The 25526-nt window shown below is 37.4% G+C and overlaps 1 protein-coding gene across 1 annotated transcript; it reads right to left on the bottom strand.

Annotated features, from left to right (window-relative positions):
- Positions 1–354: 354 nt before the first annotated feature.
- Positions 355–25292, bottom strand: LOC306857925 (neurabin-2-like). The gene is made up of 10 exons (XM_079398204.1): positions 23539–25292; positions 12408–12540; positions 10541–10661; positions 10337–10441; positions 8057–8192; positions 6814–6960; positions 5806–5859; positions 4177–4406; positions 3663–3759; positions 355–3512 (listed from the first exon to the last, which is right to left on the bottom strand). The coding sequence occupies exons 1-10, from the start codon at positions 24919–24921 to the stop codon at positions 3459–3461; spliced, it is 2460 nt and encodes an 819-aa protein (XP_079254330.1). The 5' UTR covers positions 24922–25292; the 3' UTR covers positions 355–3458.
- Positions 25293–25526: the final 234 nt, after the last annotated feature.

Here is a 25526-nt window from a genome sequence, read left to right as displayed (position 1 = left end):
TATATTCTTGATAACCTTAGAAAGATCAGACATCTTTGTCAGCAGAAAGAATCATTTAGTCACTTCAGAGTTTAAAGCTGTGCCATACTTCTTATTGTAGGTGATTGTAAGCTGTGTATGTATCAGTTCACTCCCTCTAGTGTTAGGTAATGTGAATATCTCCAGTTTTGATCATCATTGAACTGCAAAGCAGTCTCATACATCTGAGTTTATATAGCCATTGTAGTTGCTCTCTTGACAGATTTAGTTTGAATAAATAAAAAGTTTAGGACTACCATTACATGTCCATAGAAGTTATTTTGAGCATATCAAAAAGCATTTTGCGCCACTTGAAGAAAACAAAGCAACCTTGGTTACAAATCCACAGTTGACTGTTTATTTCATAAAACCACTAACAAACCACATGAGTGTGTTTTCCATACAAGCCTTGCACTGAAAAAAAAAAAAGTTGTTTACATGCCTCATCAATTTAATTTAGTCCTGCGTAAAGACTAACGATGACATTCTAAATACTACAATCACAATCATTTATATTTCTTTGTGCCTTCATACATTTCACATGATTATGTTAACAAATAATCTTCCTATACGATGTGGAATTCACTGCCATTGTATCTGCGACATATTCCTCCAACAGCTAGTCTAAGAAAAGTGTACTGTATTAGGTTTAATCATATTGAACAATTCATGAGGCATATTCACTCCAGGCGGTACAATCATGATTTTGTCCTCTTTTCTTAAATGCATCCAGATTTCATTAAACTACTGTGGCCTATACAGGTCAATCTCTTAACTGCATTTAAATGTAAACCACACTCATTTAAAAACAAAAAAGGAAACTTTACACATGTGGAGGCCAGTCCCATAATCAGACATTATTATTATTACCAGTGTCTGGTATAGCTGAACAAAACAGTTCTACTGGAAAAAAATAAGTAGCAAACACCTTTCTTGCCTCTGTAATGTAGGTTTAAGGGAAGGTCTAAATGAACACTTGAGAGGGACTATGAACAGGAGTAATACTGAGAAAAAGGCAGCAGTTGGTTTTTAAGGTTTAAGTCACCAAAACCTTGCACAAGAGGTAAAGTGTGGACTGCTATAGGTAGAAGAGAGGTGTTTATGTAAACCCCTTAAAAATCTGGCTATATAGTAAGGCTAAGCTAAGAATGTGTGTTGTTTGTTTGCCCCAAAATTTGAGCTGATATAGTTCACCCTTAACTGTTCTTTAAAAGACAATTTTTTGAGTCTTTCACATTTTCCCCAGGTTCCCTCCATTCTACCATAAATTATGTGCTTCCCATTTTAAATTAATATATACAGGTACATCTCAAAAAATTTGAATATCGTGAAAAAGGTCAATATTTTTTGTCACTCATTTCAGAAAGTGAAACCCATATATTATATAGATTCATTACACAGAGTGAAATATTTCAAGCCTTTATTTCTTGAAATTTTGATGATTATGGCTTACAGATAATGAAAACACAAAATTCAGTGTCTCAGAAAATTAGAATATTACATAAAATCAATAAAAAAAGGATATTTTAAACAAATGTCAGGCTTCTGAAAAGTATGTTCATTTCTATGCACTCAATACTTGGTTGGGCCTCCTTTTGCATGAATTACTGCATCAATGCAGCGTGGCATGGAGGTAATCAGCCTGTGACACTGCTCAGGTGTAATGGAAGCACAGGTTGCTTTGATAGCGGCCTTCAGGTCATCTGCATTGTTGGGTCTGGTGTCTCTCATCTTCCTCTTGACAATACCCCATAGATTCTCTATGGGGTTCAGGTCAGGCGAGTTTGCTGGCCAATAAAGCACAGTAATACCATGGTCATTGAACCAGCTTTTGGTACCTTTGGCAGTGTGGGCAGGTGCCAAGTCCTGCTGGAAAATGAAATCAGCATCTCCATAATGCTTGTCAGCAGAAGGAAGCATGAAGTGCTCTAAAATTTACTGGTAGACGGCTGCGTTGACTGTGGACTTCAGAAAACACAGTGGACCAACACCAGCAGATGACATGGCAGCCCATATCATCACTGACTGTGGAAACTTCACACTGGACTTCTAGCAACATGGATTCTGTGCCTTTCCACTCTTCTTCCAGACTCTGGGACCTTGATTTCTAAATGAAATGCAAAATTTACTTTCATCTGAAAAGAGGACTTTGGACCACTGAGCAACAGTCCAGTTCTTTTTCTCCACAGCCCAGGTAAGACGCTTCTGACATTGTCTCTGGTTCAGAAGTGGCTTGGTAGCCCTTTTCCTGAAGATGTCTGAGCGTGGTGACTCTTGATGCACTGACTCCAGCTTCAGTCCACTCCTTGTGAAGCTCTCCCAAGTGTTTGAATCAGCTTTGCTTGACAGTATTCTCAAGCTTGCGGTCATCCCTGTTGCTTGTGCACCTTGTGTATTTAATATGCTTTGATACAGCACTCTGTAAACAGCCACACCTTTCAGTAATGACCCTCTGTGACTTACCCTCTTTGTGGAGGGCGTCAATGTTCGTCTTCTGGATCATTGCTAAGTCTTCTCCATTATTGTGGTTTCAAAGAAAAAGAGATACCCGTAATTTATACTGTAGGGATGGTCATTAATTGAAACTCATATGTAAATATTTTGAGATACTGATTTTTGACTTTCACGAGCTGTAAGCTCTAATAATCAAAATTAAAATAAAAAAAAACTTTTTAAATGTTTTACTTTACATGTAATGAATCTAAAATATATGAACGTTTCACTTTTTGAAATAAGTTACAAGAAAAAATGAACTTTTCACGATATTCTAATTTTTTAAGATGTACCTGCACTTTTAAAGAACATGGATCAATCATGCTTACTGTTTTATCACATATACAACCGGTCTTCCTACGGAATGTCCCAGGAAAGACATCAGGATAAAAAAAATGAAATAACACAGTAACAAGACTTTTAAGGTACAGCAGCAAGTGGCAGGTCATTACTTGAGTTTCAGAAACGGATGTCTTCAAAAACAAGATGTTGTTTTTACCACTTCTGGTAGAATCAGTGTCCCTGTTTCATTAGTTTTAGGACTGAAGCCTGGAAAAATGTTCCACTGTATTTGTTAATGAAAGATCAGTCTTCTTTCTGTCAAATGTATGTTGTTAAAGTAACTTTACTTAGAATATTACAGGAACAACTTTGGCAAAACGATCAATGACAGCCGAATCATTATCTAGAGTTAAATATAAGGAAAATACAAAGGGTTTTAAAGAGCAAACACTGCAGGGTAAAACAATTATTCACAATACTAAGAATGAATATATGAAAAATAAGAAAAATCTCTAAAAGCATCAAAAGTCTGAAATCAAGGTATGGAGGAATGAAACTCTTGGGCTTACTGACAATAACAAAATGGTTAAAAGTACAGATTCTCTGTTTCCCCAGTTCCAATACATTTACACTGAAGTAGGTATAATTTTAACAAATGTTTACTTTTACGATGGATCCAGTGACTTCAACTCCTCGACCTGTGACTCAAGATCTATTACCTGTAAAAAGAACAATTTTATATGACAGCTTGAATTGAATGGTCTAATTGCCATATTTATAAACTGTACATTAGTTTTTAAATGTATTTTTGATGTATTAGTGGTCAGCAAAAGGATTTGATCATTACTAAATAGCCTAAGTCACTTTACATTGTCTTGGAGTTGTTCTGTTTCCTCCTTATGTGAGGCTTCGGTCTCCTCTACAGTTTTCTGCTGAGCTGTTTCCTTCTTCAGTAACTCAATCTCCCTGTATGAAAAACAGAAGTTAAAAGACATTCATATATTTCTGAAATTATACTGAATACTTCATAAAATATGGATTAATCACTTGGCTGTATATAATCATTTTGGCCCAATGACAAAGAAAAACATCTTTGAATTTTTTTTTGTTTAAAATACATGTGCCTAGTCCTTAGAAAATGTGATCATTTTAACTTAATGATACAATTTTGATGTGGTGTTAAAAGTAACAATTTATTTGTGTATGTATAGTATTAGTATGTATGTCTTTCAGAATGTTGTTATGTAATTCTATTCATTTTAAGTGTATTTATTAGCCTTGGACATTGAATTAACACAAAATTACAGTTATCAAATAACAAAGGTGCTTCAAAGTTGCTTCAAGCTAAACAGGACCTGGAAGTATCTGTGTGTTTTCTCTCACTTTTGCTGATACTCTTTTATAAGGCGTTTGGCCTTGCTGTATTTGCGTTCTAGAGCCTGGTACTGAGCCTGAGTTTCTTTCAGGTGCTCATCCACAGCCTGGCAAAGACTCTGCGCCTCCATCCAATATCCCTCCAGCTTCTCCATGCGCTCCCGGTTCTCCTGCATGTTATTCTCCATCTGGGCCTTTTCAGCACGCCAGCGCTGCTTCTCCTGCTCTGCATGATTTAGCTTCACACATGAATGCAAACAGGTGATTACATTTTTAGACCTGTCGTGCAAATAGCAACATAGATCAAAACTTTACAACTGTGAAAACCCAGAACTCTTTGTCAAAGGAAAAACTTCCATATGTGTTCTTTTGAAAAATTTAAAGGCCTATAAATGGAAAGTCTGCCATCATTTACTCACGATAATGACATTGTAAATCTTTATGACTTTTACCAAAACAAAGAATGTAAACTGTAATCCAATAATAATCTTCCCTTTCACCAAGCTATAAAATCTCGTTAAAACATTACCAACTTGCTGCCTCAAGGTTTTGCATCAGAGTTGATGTCAGAATATGGCACAAATTATTGGTTAGTGTGTGCAGTCAAACCTGGTGCCTATGAATGTGTAAAAACAGTAATCAGATTTGAGAGCTATGGCATGGAGAAGATTTTAAAGGAATAGTTCACCCAAAAATGAAAAATTGCTGAATATGTACTCACTCTCAAGCCATGCAAGATATAGATGAGACTGTTTTGGAGAGATTCAGCATTACATCACTTGCTCACCAATGGATCCTGTACAGTAAATCCACATGGAACCAAAAAAACTCCAGCCCATCAGCTGACCTCTTGTGAAATGAAAAGCTTTGTGTTTGTAAGAAACAAATCCATCAATAAGGCGTTTATCTTTAAACCATTGCTTCTGGTCAAAATAGTCTATAATCCATAATAATGCTTCCACCAGTAAAAAGTGCATCTCCTGTTGTCTTCTGATATCAAAATTCACCAACATATTTGTTCAGGACTGCTTTTTCACTGGAGAAAGCAAGGATAGAGGATTCTTAGCTCTTATTTTAGCCGGAAGCAACAGTTGAAATCTTAAAGATGGATTTGTTCATTAAAAACATGCAGCATTTCCTTCACAAGACATTAATAGATAGACTGGAGTCGTGTGGATTATTATGATGTTTTATCAGCTGTTTGGACTCTCATTCTGACAGTACCTATTCACTATAGAGAATCCATTGGTGAGCAAGTTTTGTAATGCCACATTTCTCTAAATCTGCTCCGATGAAGAAACAAACTCATCTACATATTGAATGGACTGAAGCTGAGAAAAAAAAGATTATCATTTTTGGTTGAACTTTTCTTTTAAGCAAATAAACTTCAATTTGAAGTAATCTGGACTACTATTATGGTGCTTTAGGTCTTTTGTGGAACTTGACAGTTTGAATCACTGTCCTGCTTTTGTTTTATGTAAATCAAAAGCATGAAGAAGTTCAAAACATCTCATTTTGTGTTCTAAATATAGTCATGCAGGTTTGGAAAGATGAGTAAATGATGACAATTTTAATTTTTATTCTAAGATTTTTTTGGGGGGGTCTGATGACCAGTTAGCATGAAAAGAGTTATCATACCTTCCTCTTGAGCTGTTGGATTTCAGCCTGAGTCACAGCATGTTTGATCTGCAACTGTGCCAAAGTGGTACATGGGTTAAAGAGTGTAACTAAATTTGCTCTTTCGCCATGATGAAACTTGCATTTTAATGGAAAAAACAAATACACTGATTAGTCTGAATGGATTTTTCAAAGATGACCCAAAGATGACAGTTTGAAAAGACATTTTTAAGACTTTCAGTGGGTGGCTTATTATAAACTGTCACAAAAAAACTACTGCAGCCATAGGTGTCTTTCTTGTCTTCTATAGAAAAAGAAAGACACCAATATTAATGTAAAGGAAAGTATGTGTCCCATACTTGGAATTTGTGCTCTGCATTTAATCCATCCAAGTGCACACACACAGCAGTGTGTAGTGAACAAACTACACACACCCAGAGCAGTGGGCAGCCAATGCTGCAGCGCCTGGGGAACAGTTGGGGGTTTGGTGCCTTGCTCAAGTCACACCTCAGTCGTGGTATTGAAGGTGGAGAGAGCGCTGGACATTCACTCCCCCCACCTACAATCCCTGCCGGACCTAAAACTCGAACCCACTAACTTTGGGTTACAAATCAGACCTTCTAACCATTAGGCCACGACTCCCCCACTATCAAGGGTCATAAAGTATATTTATTGATGTTTTAGTAGAAGGTATTCTATAATTATATAATTTATGAGTTTGTTCTATATAAACAGTGTTTAATGAATATTTACACCCTATGCTGATCTGTCACTTTCTTGCATCTTCGCTAAGAGACAAAGCAAACGTAACCGGGTTTGTTTTTGCATATTTAAAAGATTGGATGCTCCCTAATTTGTATTCTACCAAGGGCCTGTGATATCAAGAGACCTCCACAATTTGCTGGAGTCTGTGAAATTAGTCCGTTCAAATGGTTTACATATATACTGTACATAAACGTATGTACTTTTCCATCAAACATAGTATAGTAGTTTAACCTTTTTTTTTTTTTTTTTACATTTTTGTCTTACTTCTTTATATTTGTGGGCAAGCTTCTCAGGGTCCACTTCTACTGGTGACAGCATATCCTCATTCTCGGCCAAGTCAAACACCTCTATGGCACTAGGGTACGTAGGGCTCATCTCGTCTTCATCTTCATCAGTGCCGTAATCACCCGGCTAGAAGGGAAGGATAAAGGAACTGCCTTTTGTCACAAGATTTAAACATATTTTAAAAAATGTCCTAATATACTAGGGGAAAATGAAGACTTTGATATCTGTTAACTAAATATGATATAACACTTTTCCATTCAAAAATCAGGGTACAGATATGGTGTTAAGGCAAGGGTTATGCTGAAGTTTTATACTTAATGTCAGTGGTCATTTACACATGTTTTTTCACTACAGGATGCAGCGCAATAGAAAAAGTACACAGGGTTTCATTATCCATTTTAGTTTATATCCAATCTTTAAATGTAATACAAAATCTGGTGTCACTTATAGACATTCAGTGTTGTGATATTGCATTAACTTGTCAATGCCAAGTGTAGCTCACTTGACTTTTTTTTTATAATCATATTGACCTCTAGGAAGAACAACTGCAGAGTATGCAAGAAGTATGAGGAAAAGTTTTACAAATTTAATTTTTAATAAAAATGTAGATGCACTTTTCAGTCTTCTATATTGGATTGTAACCCGTTAGATATGCTTCAATTAGTGCACACACAATTTCATACCCATGAACACCACTAAGTCTAACCCCCTTAGCCCCCTTAGGTTGTTGTCATGACATCCTATCATTAAGCTGATGATGATAAGATAATGTGACGTATAATGTTTAAAACTGTGATTAACATAATCAAACATATCACACAAAACCTAAAAAGTGTTTGAATAAGCAACCTGAACAAACTATCTCTAAATGAGTGAAAATGTCCAATGAGAGCGCTTCAGCAGATTATCTTTTTTTACTATCGGTTTTACTTTTAATATACTAAGCATCACTTCTTTCACTATGACATGTTTATTTAACTATCTAAATGGGGACATTGCATAGACTTCTATTGTTTTTATATACAGCTGCTTATAAATACTTTAACCCAACCCATAAAATATTTTACAATACCAAAGGCCTATCAGGTTTAGCTCACTTCTGAGTACAAATATGTCCCCAAAATATGGTTTAAGTAGGTAAACACACACAAGTACAAGATTACAGACTGTCAACTAAAAATAAAAAATAAAAATACAACTATTCTAGGAAAGTACTACAGACCTCTTCCTCATCCCCCATGTAGTTGCTATATCGTTGTTCCATCATCTCCTGTTGCCAGCGCTCCTGTTCAAGGGTCTGCTGGATCAGCTGGGCCACTTCACTTTGCTCTCCTGGCTTCTCTCGGCCAATAATAAACCTGGAAACAGATGAGTTTATCACATACATACATTTATCACAAAGTATTTTTCTTTACCTGTTAGTTCTTGGGTATGCGCTAGACTAGAGGAAATAGTTCTCTTTTTTTACTTTGAATTCATCTTTTAAAGGGGTCATAGTACTTTTTCATACATTTCTCCATAATGACCATTATGTTTAGAATTGAAAGGGCTGCTTTTTTTGCTGTTTGATTTCAATGTAAATGCCTTACTTTTCTTCAGAATCAGTAAGTTCAAGTTGAGCTTTATTGTCATTCTGCTACATGTGTGGACATATAGTGGAACGAAATGTCGTGTCTCGCAGGACCACGGTGCTACAAACTAGTTAAACATAAGAAATATACAACAATGCAAGTATAAGAGAAAAAAAAGAAAAAGAAAAAACAGAGCATCTGACTAGACATATACTATAAATACTATAACTACTATACCTAGTTGCCTAGACATACACAAACTGAGACTGTACAAGAACTTTACATATATACTGTACATGAAATTGCGCAAAAAGATAGAAATAAAAAAAAATGGTATATATATTTCGTACATTAAATTGTTGTGCAGATTAAAGAGTGTCTATAATTCAACAGTTATTGTGTTACAATACGACAATCTGCACTGAAATGTGTCTCTCAGCTGGTTAATATCAGACCAAAATGATCAGGGATATTTTTTTAAAAATTAACTGCATCTGCTCATTTCTAATGTGGAGTTTCCTTCAAAAAAGCATATGCAGAGTTGCAGGTGATAATACAGCTTGAAACCGACTAAGATTTGACTTTATAAATAATTATATATAAATGCTCTTTTTGTGCGTTTAGAAAAGATATCTTACAAACATCTTCTTGTAAGGTTCGTCAAAAAATATGAGAAGACAACATTTATAATGATGAACAATGGCAACAAGGTTTATACTGTTGTTTACTTTTGATAAAGCTCTTACAGATCTATCTTGGCTGGTCTGTCTCCCCTGCTTTATACTTATCCACCCTCAATTTCCTCCCTTTTCTTTGCTGTGTTGTGCATGTCTCCTCCACCCAGTGTCTGGTTTCATATAACCCTCTCCTTGTTCTCGCCCTGTTAACACTGATCTATCATAATGAAATATTCTTCTCTTCTAAATACAGTCTTTGTAACACATCATAATTACAACTATCACAATGACCCCCACTGGCTGAGTGCTGAATGAACTGAAATGAGTAGGGAAAGATAATGACAAAGATAAAGTTAATGAACTCAAATCATTCTTTAAACACTTAAAGACCATATATTTGAGCAAGTTTTAAATTAGGGAAAATATTGTATCAAAAAGTTAATTTCACAATTTCATTGCGGTAGAACTGGCTATAGTGCTCCTGTAACAAAGAGAACATACAAACTTTACACACAACACAGCTGCAGGCAATTGTAATATATTACACAAGTGCAATGTCTACAAAATGTATATATAAAGTAAGAGAATTTGAAATAAGGAAGCTAAATGTTGTAAAAATCAAGCTGTCATGGAGCCATAAGTACAGTCTCTAATTACTTTGAATTTATTGCTGCCTTCAGTTCCTTCTGGGAATTTCCTACTTATGATTTTGGAAGTTGTAATTATGATGTAATATGTCCAAGTGAAAAAAAAAGCAAAGGATACAAATTATTTAAGTAAGAGATGCTCTATGTATTTAATAATTCTTGAAATTCTATGTTAATCAAGGGAAATACAGTTTTTTCCACACAAATCTGCTGTCTGATGAACAAATTCTACTGGTATTCTCAATTCATACTAATTATAGAGTAAACATTTACAATTAAAACTTAATTTTGACAAATAATCAAATAGTTTCCAGCATGATTTTTAATTTACACCCTCAATTTCTAGCTGTTCCATACTGACATTTCTTAAAACATCGTGGTGGTGCTCATGTGTGCTTCACTCATAAATGCAATAATTTCTGACATGAATTGCAGGTAGCATATGATTAATTCACCATTACTTATGCCTAGAGCAAAGAGTGAACTTTCACTTTTACTTATCTGTAGATAAATATAAAAGAAACTGAAAAATGGGACTTCAATGAAATTAGATATCAGCAAGGAGATGACTTTTGTACCACACTGTTCTAAATCCACGCGGTCTTACCGAACTGTGCCAGATGTGTTTCTCAGGACAGAGGCAGCAAAACTTTGAGTTACACCAACCAGGCTTGTCCCATCCACCTCCACTATCAAATCATTCACCTGGATCCTGAAAGGGAAAAAGTGAGAAGTGTGACCAATGTGAAATAAGTTTCAGTAATTAAGTTACAAAGTAAAAATGATGCTGTGGTATATGCATAACATCTACCTGCCATCCCGATGGGCCGCCCCTCCCTCTGTGACGGTCTTGACGAAAATGCCAAGCTTCTCCAGACCCATGTCAGCTCCAGCACCCATCCCAATAATACTGATACCCAAACCCTCATTGTCTGTTGAAGGTCAACAAAAATGGAGAATTCAATCCAGAGAATTACAGTATGAACATGCTCCACTCACCTTTTAGAAACACAAAAGGGCCTTTTACCTGCCCTTAATACCAAATTATCATTTATCTAAAGCACGTTTTTAACCTTGGGTAACGATGTGTGTCAATTTGTAATTTAAAAATGCAAATAAGATTGCTAACCTGGGGTTATGGAATTTTCAGTGAGAAACATCATCATATGAATACACAGGATTAATTGTAAACCATGACAGTTAAACTATGGGCAGTGTGAAACGTGAAACAAGATAACCCAGGATTCCATTTACCTTGGGTTTGGAAAGACCCAGAGTTAACTATAAGTGTGAAAAGCCATAAATAGTCTGGACACTCTTTCTGTCTTCAGAACTACATATTGTTTTCTCATTTCAATTTTCTTCCTGTATTATTCCTGTAATCTTTTTTAATGTTTTGTTGTTTGTTTTAATGTTGCTACTGGATACCTGAATCTCCCCTTGGGGATCAATAAAGTATCAATCAATCAGTCAATCAATCAATCAATCAATCAAAGAAGTACTGTGAAACATCTTTATTTCCTCTCTTTGACATTTTCCCTGTTGAGTGTTACTCTTTAAATGCCCCTCTTACGCTTTCCTAATTATTCCTTCAACTAACACACTTTTATTTGCTATATTGTGAATATAGTTACAGCTAAAGGGTGTTGTTAATCACAAAATGCAGTATAAAAGTATATTCACGATACAGTACGGCTTTAAGTGTCTTACTGTTTTTACAAAACTTTTTTATTATTACTACAACACTACATAAAATATTGCGATTACATTTTCATTGAAGCACATTTATTAAGATAATGTCTCTACCATGTAAACTAAGGTTAAAATCAACAGTGGCCTCTATAAGTGCCTTGTAGTATATGATCATTTAGTTCTTTTAATACATTTAATACTAGAGCAGGGTTAGGCAACGGCAGTCCTGGAGTGCTGATGTCCTGAAGAGTTTAGCTCCACACACTTAAATGAGCTAATCGAGGTCTTCAGAATTACTAGGGCTACAGGCAGATGAAGGTTTTTTCAGGGTTGGAACTAAACTCTGCAGGACATCTGCACTCCAGGACCAACGTTGCCCATCCCTGTACTTGAGTCTTTATTTTTCCATCTACATAATGCCCCCTTCATCAATTTAACAGTCTTTAAAAAAGAAACAGCCTACCATCCAAGTGAATATGTCCACCTGGTGTTCTGTGACTCAGAGGGTGAATTCTATTCAAAAGTGAGCTTCACTATGCCCTACTCACTCCAAGGGGCAGAGCATTTGAAATGAGTTCTTTATATAAATCATCTAGTATCATGTGTTTATTATTGCAACAATTACTTCCTTAACATGACCACTGTATTTACACTTTGCTAACAGCCTTGAGGATAGCATGCTTGTAAAGGGATTCAGTAGCTTTATTTAATTTTAAATGACCCTACGAGTAATGTTCCTTTCATGCAGTGTCAATTATGTGTGCAAAAATTAAATTTGAAATTTGACCTATGTAAATGACAAAAAACAAACAAAACAAAAAAAACATGATGAATTGCTAGTTGGTGGTTGGCTGTTCCATCAACTCTTTATCAATCCATCCGTCCATACTGTCAAACTAATCTTTTCATCCGTCATCCATCAATACATCCAGCCATTTATTGACTCTTCAATGCATCAATCATTTCAACCACCTCTCCGCAAATACCTTTCTCCAGTTCAACGGGGAACAGGTCCAGCCTTTCCACACGTTTCTCCAGCTCATATTCAGCAGAGGCAGCCATGGGGTCCACGTCATCATTCCTCCTGTCATAGTCCTCATTAGAATAGGTTGTGAACACCTGAAAATTTGATCATAACCACGTTTGTTTCAGAAACAAGCTTTTCATTCATGTAATAAAGTAAAAAAAATTTCACTCCCTTTTCAGAACATGTAAATACTCCACTGCTTATTGATTCACTTCAATATTTTGAATAATAAATTCAATAGGGGAATATATTACACAACAGCCAGATACACTTTCCAGATTCCAAGTAAACAAGTATCTGACTTCGATTCAGAATCAGACCTTGAACCAAACCCGGAATAAGGATTGCATTGCTTGTGATTATACACAGATTGTTCTGAATAATATTAAGAAATAAATATCAGTAATATTAACCAGTTCACCGCCTTCATTTAATGACATTGACTGATGCTGCCCTCCTGAATAAGCTAGTTAGTCTTAAAGAACTAATTTTCTACATTTTCTGAATAAGAGCTTACATTTACATTTACTCTCCATCAGTTCTCACAATGATTTGGCCTGCTAATTTTTCGATGATTTCCCATGTTTTCATAGCCAGTCGGCTTCCCCTACAAAACCTCACTCCCCTCAATTTATTTATTTTTTCTTTTCTTTTTGTTATTGTCTGATCACTTCAAAATGTAATGGCACACGTCTACTCAACAAGCTGCAAAATGTGAGATTCATGTCTGTACCACAAATGGTATGTGCAGACGATTACACAAATTACATGATTTAATCCTTATTAAATAATCCATGTAAAGGGCACATGTCTATATGACACTGCTGAGGCAACAACTGGCATCTTTTTAGCCATTACTATTAATACAACCATCTGTTTTAGAGCATGTTATACTTTCATGTAAAGCTCCAAATTTTATAACCAATAATTTACAAATCCACAACAGTTCTTTTTAGTAATTTTCTGGCTGATAAGTCTTCCAGAACACTGACTGGATTCAAATACTTGTCTCTTGCTGTTTACTGACATTAAGCATTGCATGCTGTTTGATTGTAAACATTAACTTTATCTACATGCTGATGCACTGACTGTGGAATTAAAGTGTCTTTCTATTGAAAGCAAAGCTGTGTGGGCAGAGCAAGTGTGCCCACTTCACAGCAGCTCTTGAGGCTTTACTGCTAGTTTTATATAATCTTTTTAATGTGGGTACGGGCGCCAACTTAACCTGGCCTGAACACACATGCATGTTTTAAATTTATACTGTTAATGTGAAATGCTCTAGGAGACCATGTTTTATACACAGCATCTAAATGTCCATTTTACTTTTGTATTGCAGCCTTCTTGGGTATCTTCTTTTGGCCAAACATTGCAATCGTCCTCCACATAGAAGGAAACACCAGAATGCATTGTGAGAAGCTTAGTCTAAAAGATGGCAGACAAACCCAAATAGAATTTTTAGATATTATAAATATAATTTGAATCAATTAAATCCTGGAATGTATTGACAAACAACAGTTTGCACCATATTTGTGTGCGCTGTGTATTTTTATGAAAATAATTTCCTGTCTGGTTGACGCCACCAAGCCCTTTTTTTTAGCCACCTGTCATATAGAGATTACTTTTAAGACTCCATTCAATTCCCAATAGATAAAATCAAGTCCTGTCCTACTTTTTTTCCCTCGAATATCCTGTATCACTCAGGCACAAGTCAAATTACAGAAGTTAAATGTACTATGAATGCCGTTTCCTGTTACGTAATGATATAAAAATAACACCAGACCATCTTTATTCCCCAATGCCAGACAACCACCAGCATCCTAAATCCTCATCCCTCAATTCCACCCACTCATATCCTGCCACAGGCCTCCCACTGTTAGCAGCACATCCCACATAAAACACAACCCGAGAGAAAAATTGTGCTTTACTCCCATCTTTGCTTTAAGTCCACCTGCACCTATTCCCCAATAGCAAAATGAAGCATCACATACACCAGCTGAGACCAGCTACCATGGCCACGTGATTCAGTGAGACTGTGTGGCTGGGATTTTTGGTTGTGCCCGGTGGACACAAACATCGGATTAAGGAGGGGGTAGGATAGAATGAGAGAGAGGAAGAGAGAGGCAGATAGTGGTGCTCCAGCTGGAGTACCCCTCCTCCGCTCAAACTCCGCTCGCCCATCGTGGCTCTGCTGCCCTACTAAAGGTATGAATGACATTAAATGTTCAGTAAATATCATTAATAGTCTATAGGAATTGTAGTTTTCTTGCTCAAGTGTTGGAAGAATGTTGGTAAAAAAGTTTACTAAATTAAGTTTATTTTCTTTTAATTACTGTAAAGTCAAAGTCTCAATCTCATTACGGTTTAATATAGAAATTTAACTCAGTTTTGTATCAAAATAATCTGAGTTTTAGGGGGACAGTGCTTATGACAAGAATAAAGCAAAAAATATCTGCTAATGCAACACAAGACACTTGTAACAATGAACAAAATAAAATATGAGGAGAAGTTCTAACAGGAAAACCCATGTTAGGAATACTGTTAATAGTCTGCTGGAAAAGAATAAATCCAAATAACATGGTTGAAAAGTTGTTGCCCACAACCACTGACATTTTCTGCTCTGCTTGAGGCCGGGAACAAGAGAGAGTTGCAGTAAGATTGGTTCTGTTCCAGGTGACAGGAATAGATTTGTGAACACCAGAAGGCACTCCATGTTTCTGCATAAACATGAGGCAGAGGTTTTCTGGTGTTTTTCCCCCATTCTCTTCAAACACCCCATGTTACTATATTTCTTACGCTTCTAGCTACTAGTAAATAAGTGTAGATTAATAATAAAATGTTGTGTATTTATAAAATAAAATACAATAAAATGTAATTTAGTTGCACTGTACTTTCTATTCAGTAATTTGCTAAATTAAACTGATTTGGTCTATTCAGTGGATCATATCCACTTCTGTTTATATAAGTGCACACACTTTAACAATGAGACATCAGTTGAATCATTGCTCTGGCTGACAATATGTAAGTAAATGTTATTTGAATAAAACATAGGGGTCATATGACGTTGCTAAAAAGAACATTATTTTGTGTATTTGGTGTAATGCAATGTATTTATGCCGTTAAGGTTCAAAACACACATTATTTCCCACATACTGTACATTATTGTTGCTCCTCTATGCCCCGCCTTTCTGAAACGCGCCGATTTTTACAAAGTTCATCGTTCTGAGAAGCGAGGCGTGCACTGATTGGCCAGCAAACCAGTGCATTGTGATTGGCCGAATTCCTCAAGTGTGAGACGGAAATGTTACGCTCCTTTACCATATTGTGGTGCTGTGTCCCGGCGCGACGAAACAAAAACAATAAAACCCATTATAAACAAGGCATTTGTTGCATCCAGTGGGGACATAATTGCTGATTATAATGACTTATACTGTCTTTTTGCAATGCAACGCGATGCGTAAACATTACCATGTCTGCATTTGTGATCGGAGAAACAACAAGCGCTACACTGCTCAGATCTCGCGTTTGAATCGTCAGTAGCAAATTCTTTAAATAAGAAAATGTACTTACAGGCTGTGAGTCAGAAGCGCCAGACTGTCCTTGCAAAGTTGGAATTGCCCCACTTTATAGAAATAGCCTTTGTGCTCTTCCAGGTTCAGGAAATAGTCCTCCGTAAAATGCGCTGCACACACTCTAATATTTGGGCTGAACTGTTCTGGAACAGTGTTGTAAATACAACTTAACCACTGATTTCTAGTGGTGTCCTCTCTTGGAGGCCCGAACAAAGTACTTTCACTTTCACAACGAAACCCAGCGTCTCCAGGACATGGCGCCGGTGGCAGCAACAATACTACAGCGAGAATAATAGTTACGCCTTCTTTCTTTGCGTAAACAATTGGGCAATGTTTTGCAAATCTCCCCACACCGTGACGTAGACATGTGGGGGTGTATTTGAATGAGCCGTTTTAGGGGGGCATGGACAAGTCTTAACTTAAAAGAATATCTCTTTGGTTTTGAGACTTTAGTCTTTCCAACTTCAGGGATCTTATCTATGCACAAAAAGCTTGTAAGACTCCAAAGAGAAAGGAAAACTTGAAATCGCATCATATGACCCCTTTAAAAACACTATGTTCAGTAAAGTAAGCAAAAATTGTGAAAAACTGGCACAGGAACAGAGTACACTGCAAAATACAATTCAGTGTTTCCCTATCTTTTTCATTGTATGGACCCCTACGGCACCTTTATTGACTCCTAAACCAGAAAAGTTTTCCTTTTGAACTCTCATTATACTGGATGTTTCTTAGCATTTAGCACTTTTACAAGTAATCAATACTCTGGGTGAAATAGAGACCCAAGTTCTTACTTAATTGTCTTTTACAAGTTTTGATTGTTCTGGGCCTGGAGGCAATTGTATTAGAAGTTGTATTGTTGTGAAGAAGATAGAAGTGTGTGAGATTCTTTGAAAATTGTTATTTAATAATGAATTTAACAACCCTGAAGTCATAATTTCTGTTGTACAGGTTTAACAAACAAAACAAATATTTTCTAAGAGTACTTTACAAGTACTCTCTGTAGAACTTGCTTAGGGCCAGTTAAACCCTTGTAGCTCAACCAGTAAGCCACTAGTACTTTTGTAATACACTGATAACCATCAAAATCAGGTAGTGATGAGAAAGTCACATGATGAACCAAAGCTTTTCCACAAGCTAAGAAAGAAAACACACACACATGCATAAACAAATGAAAACAAAGTGGACAAAATGTGATAATGTGAAAAAAATGGATAAAAGTGTCTTCCAAATGCATAAACGTATATAAATCAAAGGGGCCACCATACTGCACCATTTCATTTATGGCTACACCACGGATATGATCTAAAATGCTAGCAGTAATATAGCCCATACAAACAAAGCTTTCTCAAAACAATTATGCAAAATACATGCCAGGCATGCAAAAGATAACATATTGTAGAATTTAGGCAGTCATTCCTGAATATCATCTATATCCTGCTGTTCTGAGGCTTTGTTCAATAATGTAGCATATGGTGAGAAACTGTGAGGCAGGTTGGATTTTATCCTAATGATGTGCTGGGACTGACTTAAAAAATTAGGGATGAATGAATGAACCACATCTGCTGTTCAAATATGATTGCACTTCCTATAAATATACACCTCTCTGTTCTAATTATATATAGGAGTAAAATCATACTACCAAAATGCACTAATAAGCATACTTTTTTCTTAAGCTAGCATATCTTATATAGGTTTCACGGTGCACGAGGCTGGAATGTGAAGTAGGCCAAAGCCACCTTGATGTGAGTACAGTCAAACTTCCGTTATTGTCCCTCGGGCGCAGAGGTGTGAGGAGGAACATCTCTCGGTCTCACTCACAGACAGTTCTGGGTTGTCTGCACCATCCTGATATATCTGTCAGCTGTCTACAGAAATACCTCAAAATATCAGACCAAATTCAATGCTACACATTCATTCCTCTCCTAAACAACCCACTAAAATATAACCAAGCCAAGATGCACTTCCACTTCTTTCTAGTGTTAAACACAAAACTAAATTTTAAATAAAGTACTCTTTGCCATTCATAAAAATATAACAAACATGCACCTGTAATAGATCATTAGAGTACAACAACTGTCTTGTCTTCCACAGTCTTGATTCTAAAATGTTTTTTAAAAACATCTTTACATTCTTTAAGAAATATATAATTTTTCTTTTGATTTTAGGATGAAATATGACCCAGATATTTATTTGTAAGTTTCACTCACTAGTGAAATATTCTTAACAGATAATAACATTTTTTCCAGGCAGAAAATTGCCAGAATATGGATCTATAACTTTACAAATCATTTCACAAACGTTAACAGCCTCTCTCTCCAGATATATATTAATTTACTGATATTCAGGTTTATAGCTCAGGAAAACATGACATTTATTGATTCTGGACCACATTTTTTTCACCCTTTTAGGGATGAAACATTGACTGTGTAGATAGAGAAACAGAGAGAATGAATGAAAATTCAATTTTTAATGAAAAATGTTGTAAGTTTGAGCTTTTGGTGTGCACAACGCCTTGCAGGTGAGGACTGACAGCGATGTAATACTGCTATTTATAAGCACTGCCAAGCCAGAGAAAGAAAGAGAGAGATGGGAAATGAGTAAAAGAGAGAAAGAGGAGAAAAAAATAGTATTAAAATGGGAGTGAGTGACTTGGCAGTTCAAACATTAAAGGAAGATGAAAATCAAAAAGAATACTAGATTAACTTGAATGAAAATGTTCATCTTAAATGAATATGGGTTGAAGAAGGACACAGAGAGGAGAAGAAGTGAGCAACTAAAAGAGGGGCAGAGACTGAGGGAGGGAAGAAAATAAGAACAAAGCGGTTAGTGTGAGATCTGCCTCTTAGGTCAGCCTCAACTCTCCAGCCTAAAGAGAGAGGGAGAGAGAGGTTTAATAAAGACCCAACACCCTAGCCAGCACAACAGGCCTTGTGTTTGACGGAGAGCTGTTAAATTCATTTAGGGAGAAAACTTTGTCCCAAATTCTGTCTGCAAATAAGAGGGTGAAAAAAGGACAGAAGGAGAGAGAGAGAGAGAGAGAGAGAGAGAGAGAGAGAGTGACACGGCCACTTACTGACCAACACAAAGGCAGCCACAGCTTGGCAGCGACTGAATGCTGTCTCCTCGGCCTGCGGCCTCTATATGATCTCACACACCAGTGAAAAACACTGTACGAAGTCTCCAGATTGAGAACGAGTGTTTAAAAACAGTTTTTACTCAATTTAAAGGTTGCACAGAAATGCTGGTGCAAAGTAAATGCTCAATCAGCTTTTCTGACAGTGCCTTATGTTTGATAACAGATTTTTCAACCCAGACTCACTGGAAATACGCGACTCTCTGTCTACATTTTTTCAATACCTATAGCAATATAATTTTTTCTCCATTGCAGATGTGGGTTGATTAAACAGCCTGGTGGCACTAATAGATAATTTTTTTTTTTTTTTGTCTTTAACTTGCTTCTATGAGTCTTTGAGCTCTGTAATCTTGACTCATGTTGCACAGGCTTCATACCAATGTACTTTACATTGCAAGTGCAATGCTCTACCAGGTGAGCTACAGAGCAAGTTTACCACTTCACGAAAGCCATACATATGCATACAAATGTATTTGTGCAAGCCATACAAATGTTTTTGTTAATAAATCACATGCTATGGTAAAAGTGTTTCAAGGTTATAACATAATATTGTGCAAGGAACACAGTGTTAATTGATGATCTTCCCTGTAATCATAATTTGTGACCCTGGCACACAAAACCAGTCTTAAGTCGCTGGGGTATATTTGTAGCAATTGTATGGGTCAAAATGATCGATTTTTCTTTTATGCCAAAAATCATTAGGATATTAAGTAAAGGTCATGTTCCATGAAGATATTTTGTAAATTTCTTACCGTAAATATCAAAACTTCATTTTTGATTAGTAACATGCATTGCCAAGAACTTCATTTGGACAAAGGCGATTTTCTCAATATTTAGATTTGTATATACCCTCAGACTCAGATAGTTGTATCTCGGCCAAATATTGTCCGATCCTAACAAATCATACATCAATGGAAAGCTTATTTATTCAGCAATTTCGAAAAATTGACACTTAAGACTGGTTTTGTGGTCCAGGGTCACATTTGTATGAAAAGGAACAAAAGTTGTTGGTGTTTTACTGATTTCCAATAAGACTGGGATGAAATGTTTACATTATTAAATACATTTTCTGAGAAAAATAACAGCCACAATGCCAGAGTGTTTTGGATATTTGCCATGGCAATTATATGCCAAGATGTTTTGTTTTTAGTTTTTGCCTGTGCCAGGGCAGTCCAGTCCTGTTTCTAGAGGGCCACTTTCCTGTTCCAGTTTTGCATATGACGTTTGCTAGGTTGTTCTGGGGGGGTTTTCCCCATGGAAAGCGGAATGTGAACATTATGCTAAATGTCTACTTTTGTGTTTTGCAGACGAAAGAAAGCCATACACGTTTAGATGACAGTAGAAAAAGAAATTACATTTTTAGGTTAAGTGTTTTCAGTCAAATCTGAATCAAACACAGCTCGTGGTCATTTTGTGATTTCCATCTCTACAACATGACTACAGACCTTGAAGTTGCATTCTTTCATTCTCTTGAACAATCATTAACAGACTACAGGATCATTGTGAGTTTGGTTCTCACAAACAGCATCAGAAGAGCTACTGTTTCTCTGTGGGTTTCTCCTATCTATAAGTGATACTGACACATCCACAATAAATCTACCCTTTACTTTTATCTATTCATAGGTCAGCTATTTTTACTCATCACTTACAGGAGGGGTTTCGTCATGTTTTCGCATCGCCTGCATTTGAAAGACTCACACCTTTCTCTCAGATGCATCATGGGAGCTTGTTAACGCTTTCAGACATACGTACGGAACTGGTGCAGCTCATATTTACTTCATAGTAATACATTGATATTTATATGACATTGAAAGAGTTTTATGAATGTTATGTTTTCTAATAATGATTTGTAAGAGGGCATTTCATTTGCATGAAATTTCAAAAATGCATAGCTTTACATTTACGTTAAAACCTTTTTGGATGCTAATACCATATGTGAACAGAATATATATAAATCTTTAAAATTTAACCTTGTGAGGTACTTTTAAAAACTGCAGTTTTCTAATAATGTCAAATGAAAAGTTTTACTTCAAATTACTTTTGAAATCATTGGTAATATATTTAAATGTACAAAATTGCAACTTCATTATTACAAATGTGTAATTACAAATATATTTAAATACAAGATATACAAGTTTTAACAGAAATGACATTAAATTATATTTTAGTTTTCTTCATAACCTTGGAAAAAACAACAACAGAGCAACCAAAGACACACAGATGACCCATGATCTGCTACTTACTATTGCTAGTCGGTGACTGATTGTATTTATAGTTTTTAGGGGAAGGGACATTCTCATTCTAGAGACTATTTTATTTGATATGGTGTCCTGAAAGGATCTGTTGTTAAATGTTGGTTTGGTTTCCTGTTTACACAGATCTACAAAGCAGAACTAGCTACATCCTGATCACAAGCAGGCCAGCTGAGCTTATCAGACACATTGTCTGAGCTATGTTTGTTACCTCAGCCATTGATGTCAGGTCAGCATTTGTCCTGGATAAATGTCACACCTAATCAAAGAGAGGAAGCGCTTGGGAGAGAATAGATGCCAAGACAAACCGACTGACAGTCTGGATTATGTTATATTCTATTCAGCTCATTCAGTCTGTGCCAGTCTGCAGCCTCTAAAAGCGTACCAACAGTTACAGTGACTGAGGCTTATATATGAAGTTCATTCATTCATCCCAACACATACGCCAGTCCCTAGGCAACCATTTTAAATGAACCAGACCCCTCTCATTCATTTTAATGAACATTAAAATAAAACAAAAGCCATACAAGACATAAAAACACAGTGTGCACTTGCTTGGCCATTTTTAGTTGATAAACAGGAAAGTGGGTTCAAGCGCCAGCAGAAGGCGGTGTAATGAAATAGTCTTTAAGAGAAGCAGTCTATCAGCGGAAGTTTAAAATCAGCTCGTAAGTGTATTTACTTGTCTCAGTGTTTAGGGCATTTGCCGTTGCTAGGAAACGCTTATTTTTGTTTACTGTGTTGAGAGGTGCTGAAATCACGTTTGGTCTCGTACTGTATCGTGTATCTTGTCAGTGTGTGCACTTGCTTGGCCATTTTTAGTTGATAAACAGGAAAGTGGGTCCAGCTGAATTGAAATGGTGATTTGTTGGATTGGTATAAAAAAGGTTATTATACCGCGGCAGCGGTCGCGGCAGTCGTCGTGTGAAGCCCTCCTAGTGTGAAGACCGAAGAGTGTAAAGACCATCGACTCTACCGTGCGACTCCACCGGGCAGGGACACCGGCAAGGGATAGAAGTATCACTTTTTATTTTAGTTTATTCATTTATATATTTATTATTGAAATGTTATATGCATGTGTCAATTTTATTTAATTTCTTTATTTTCTTAAATATGTGGGTATAGTATTTATAGAGTTGTAACTATTAGTTTTAGTTACTTTTTCTTATTTGTAAGTCGCTTTGGACAAAAGCGTCTGCTAAATGACAAAAGTAAGTTAATCTGAATACAGAGCAATCAAAGGCTTTACAAAAGAATCCTTTTAATGTGACTAAATATTCTCCTACCAAAAAAACATGGTCAGAGTCCTAATTTATTGTTAAATATCCCTAATGTCTAATAAATATATCAAATATGCACACATTGAAAATCACACCCTCCATCATAACTCTCGAATCTCATTCATAAGATTTCCTGGTTATGAGACTGGTGAGATCCAGTGGTGTCTGGTGTCAATGATGCAAATTACACTTTAAAGCTACAGCAGAATATTTTCAGGAAATCATTTCAATTTTCCTCATATAAAGCTATAAAATAGATTAGATATAGCGCACAAGTCATATAGACTGATGTATCATTATGGTATTTTTTTTGTTGTCCTTTTTGGAGCTTGATAAAACTTAGATCAGTGGTCCTCAACATTTTTAACTAGAAGGCCCCACGTTGTCCAACAAAACATTCTGGCCCCATATATAGGCTTTTTAGATATTTATGCTGTAACTATGACAAAGTTGCTTTTTTATAAACAGAAACGGCAAGTATTGATATGAATGATTCCAGACGTTTCACAAGCTATATAAACAATATAACAACAGTAACTGAGGAATAAGAAACATGATTTCAGTTTACAGCTTGACTTTGTGTTTTATAGCATTTTAATCTTGACTACAGTTAAATTATTTTATCTATAAATAACAATTTATTCATTTAAATACTTAAGTTATCCTGAAGCCCCCATTTGCAGAGGCCCACTGATAGAGAACCACTGCCCTAGTTGGAGAAGGCAGGTGAAATGTTCTGCAAAATATCTTATTTTGCATTCAGAGGAAGAAAAGAATAACATACAGGTTTTTGAGTGAGTAAATGATGACAGAATTTTAATTTGTGGTGAAATATTCCTTTGAGGTATAAACTCACCTTAATGGGTGCAGTACTGAATTTAATTTTCCTGCTCGGGGGCGGATCCTCCTCCGTCTGTAATCCAGCAATCTCAGAGCAGCTTGACTCTGGCTCATATACGTCATCTTCATCCTCAAGCTGGCTACCACCAGAGTCCTCTCCTACTGCACTGTAGGCACTGATATCCACCAAATCAGCCTTAGAGTAATTCTCCTTCAGAGTACCATCATCATCCTCCTCGTTACTGACCCCCACTGATGGACGAGCACGTCCATCCTCGCCCTTCCTTCCAGTGCCGGTGATGCCAGACTCCATAGTGTCTCTCTCCAGGGCCTCTCCATTGGAAGCAAGTCCCCCATTTTCCAAATTACGGACCTCAGCAGAAATAAGAGTACCTTTTGCCTCTGTGGCACTGGCCTGTCCTGACTTACACTTATCTGCAGTCTTAGATTCACTGGCACTATATTCATCCTTCTCCCCTGTCGTTTTCTCTTCCAAAGACTCTGTATCCACAGCTGTGATGCCGTCTTGAAGCTCAGAGGCTCCATTAAAGCTGCTACACCTCGCGTCTTGTTCCTCCTGGTGCTGATTTACCCCATCCTCCTTGTTTGCCCCTGAAGGAAAAGCACGTACCCGTTTGGTGATGATTTTTGAGTTGAGAGCACCGACGCGGCCGGTGACCCCGCGCAGGGGCAGCGGGGGCGTGTTGGATAGCCGGTGCAGGTTGTTCCGCAGCTCGGCGGCCCGCTCGAAAACGGCGCTGAGCTGGCTGACGGTGGGCGACACGGCCTCGACGGCCCCGCCGATCGCGTCCAAGCTATCCAACGACTCCGTGCTGCCGTTAAAACGCGCAACCACATCCAAACGCGACGCATCCTGAAAGCCCGCGGCGCGTTCTTTCTTCAGTAGCACGCGATTAGAAGCCGCCTGCCTCTCCTTCTCCTGCTGCTGCTGCTCAAAGATCTTTCTCGTCTCCTGCAGCTTCGAGTATCTCGGAGACGCGTCCGTTTTGCTATCGAAGCGGTTGACGCGCTCGGAGACGCTAGATCCCAGTTTGAGCAGCGCGCTGTGGTCCACGTTCTCGTTCAGGCTGCCAGCCCGCGGGAGCGTGAGACGCACCGCTTTGCCGTCGCCGTTTGCCTTTTGCGCGTCTTCAGCCTCGGTGGGTGAGGATGCGCCCATCTGCATGAACATGTTCTTGATGCGGTGCACGTTCGAGCCGTACGTGCGACCGCGGCTGGTGAGTTTAGGCTTGCCATCCTGAGCGTCGCCGTTATTGAAGACATCGTTCGCCGGCTTCAGCGCCTGAATCCCCGCCGCCTCGTACGCGTTGCGGTGAGGAGAGGGACTGCGGAGCGCGGTGGTGCTCGCGGGCTTGGAGGAGGATTCGGTCTTCATCATGGTCTGTTAGGCTTCTCTGAGGCGATGCGATAACAGCATTTCTGAGCCCGTGGCCCAGACGTTTCTGTCAGGACAAAACTGTCGCTGATGAACAATAATGTGCCTTGAAATATGAAGAAGAGGACGGTGAATTAATGCCCATTAATGCGTGAAGAGTGTCCATCAGCGGCATGGCACAAGCAACGCACCATCTTCCCGTCTGTGAAAAAAACCCCGCTGATTAATGTGTAAATCACACATGCATTGATGAAGGACTAAACGAGAAACTAGAACAGCGATGCGCCCTGGATTTTCACGACAGATTGAGCGTTTATAATCCGGATCGTTTTGATCTCTTGATTTAGCTGCAGATTTCTGCCTTTCCCGGTGATGGCGCAGCAGAGAGATACAGGGTCATAGAGCGCGTCTTATTTCACACCCCCTCGGCACATTGATTTTTATGGGGTCACACATTTTAGTCCTCATACCAGGGCTCCATACAGCATACCACTGAAACCCATCTTTAAATTAGCTTTTGACTCAGTGCACATTTTTAAAAAGTAATTTTATTTTATATATTTAAATATCAGTCCTGGCTTCTGATTGGATAACACAGCATTGCAGCT

This window comes from Barbus barbus (genome assembly GCF_936440315.1).
Source record: "Barbus barbus genome assembly, chromosome: 38".
NCBI lineage: Eukaryota > Metazoa > Chordata > Actinopteri > Cypriniformes > Cyprinidae > Barbus > Barbus barbus.
The sequence above is the reverse complement of the archived record's forward strand: the minus strand, read 5'-3'. Positions and strand labels throughout refer to the sequence as shown.

Excerpts from the sequence above, each read along its gene's own strand:
- LOC306857925 (XM_079398204.1), bottom strand. The coding sequence starts at position 24,921 with ATGATGAAGACCGAATCCTCCTCCAAGCCCGCGAGCACCACCGCGCTC. Across the intron at positions 10,662-12,407 it reads CCCCGTTGAACTGGAGAAAG|ACAATGAGGGTTTGGGTATC; the intron begins GTATTTGCGGAG and ends GACCTTCAACAG. Across the intron at positions 3,760-4,176 it reads ATAAAAGAGTATCAGCAAAA|GGAGATTGAGTTACTGAAGA; the intron begins GTGAGAGAAAAC and ends TTTTTCATACAG.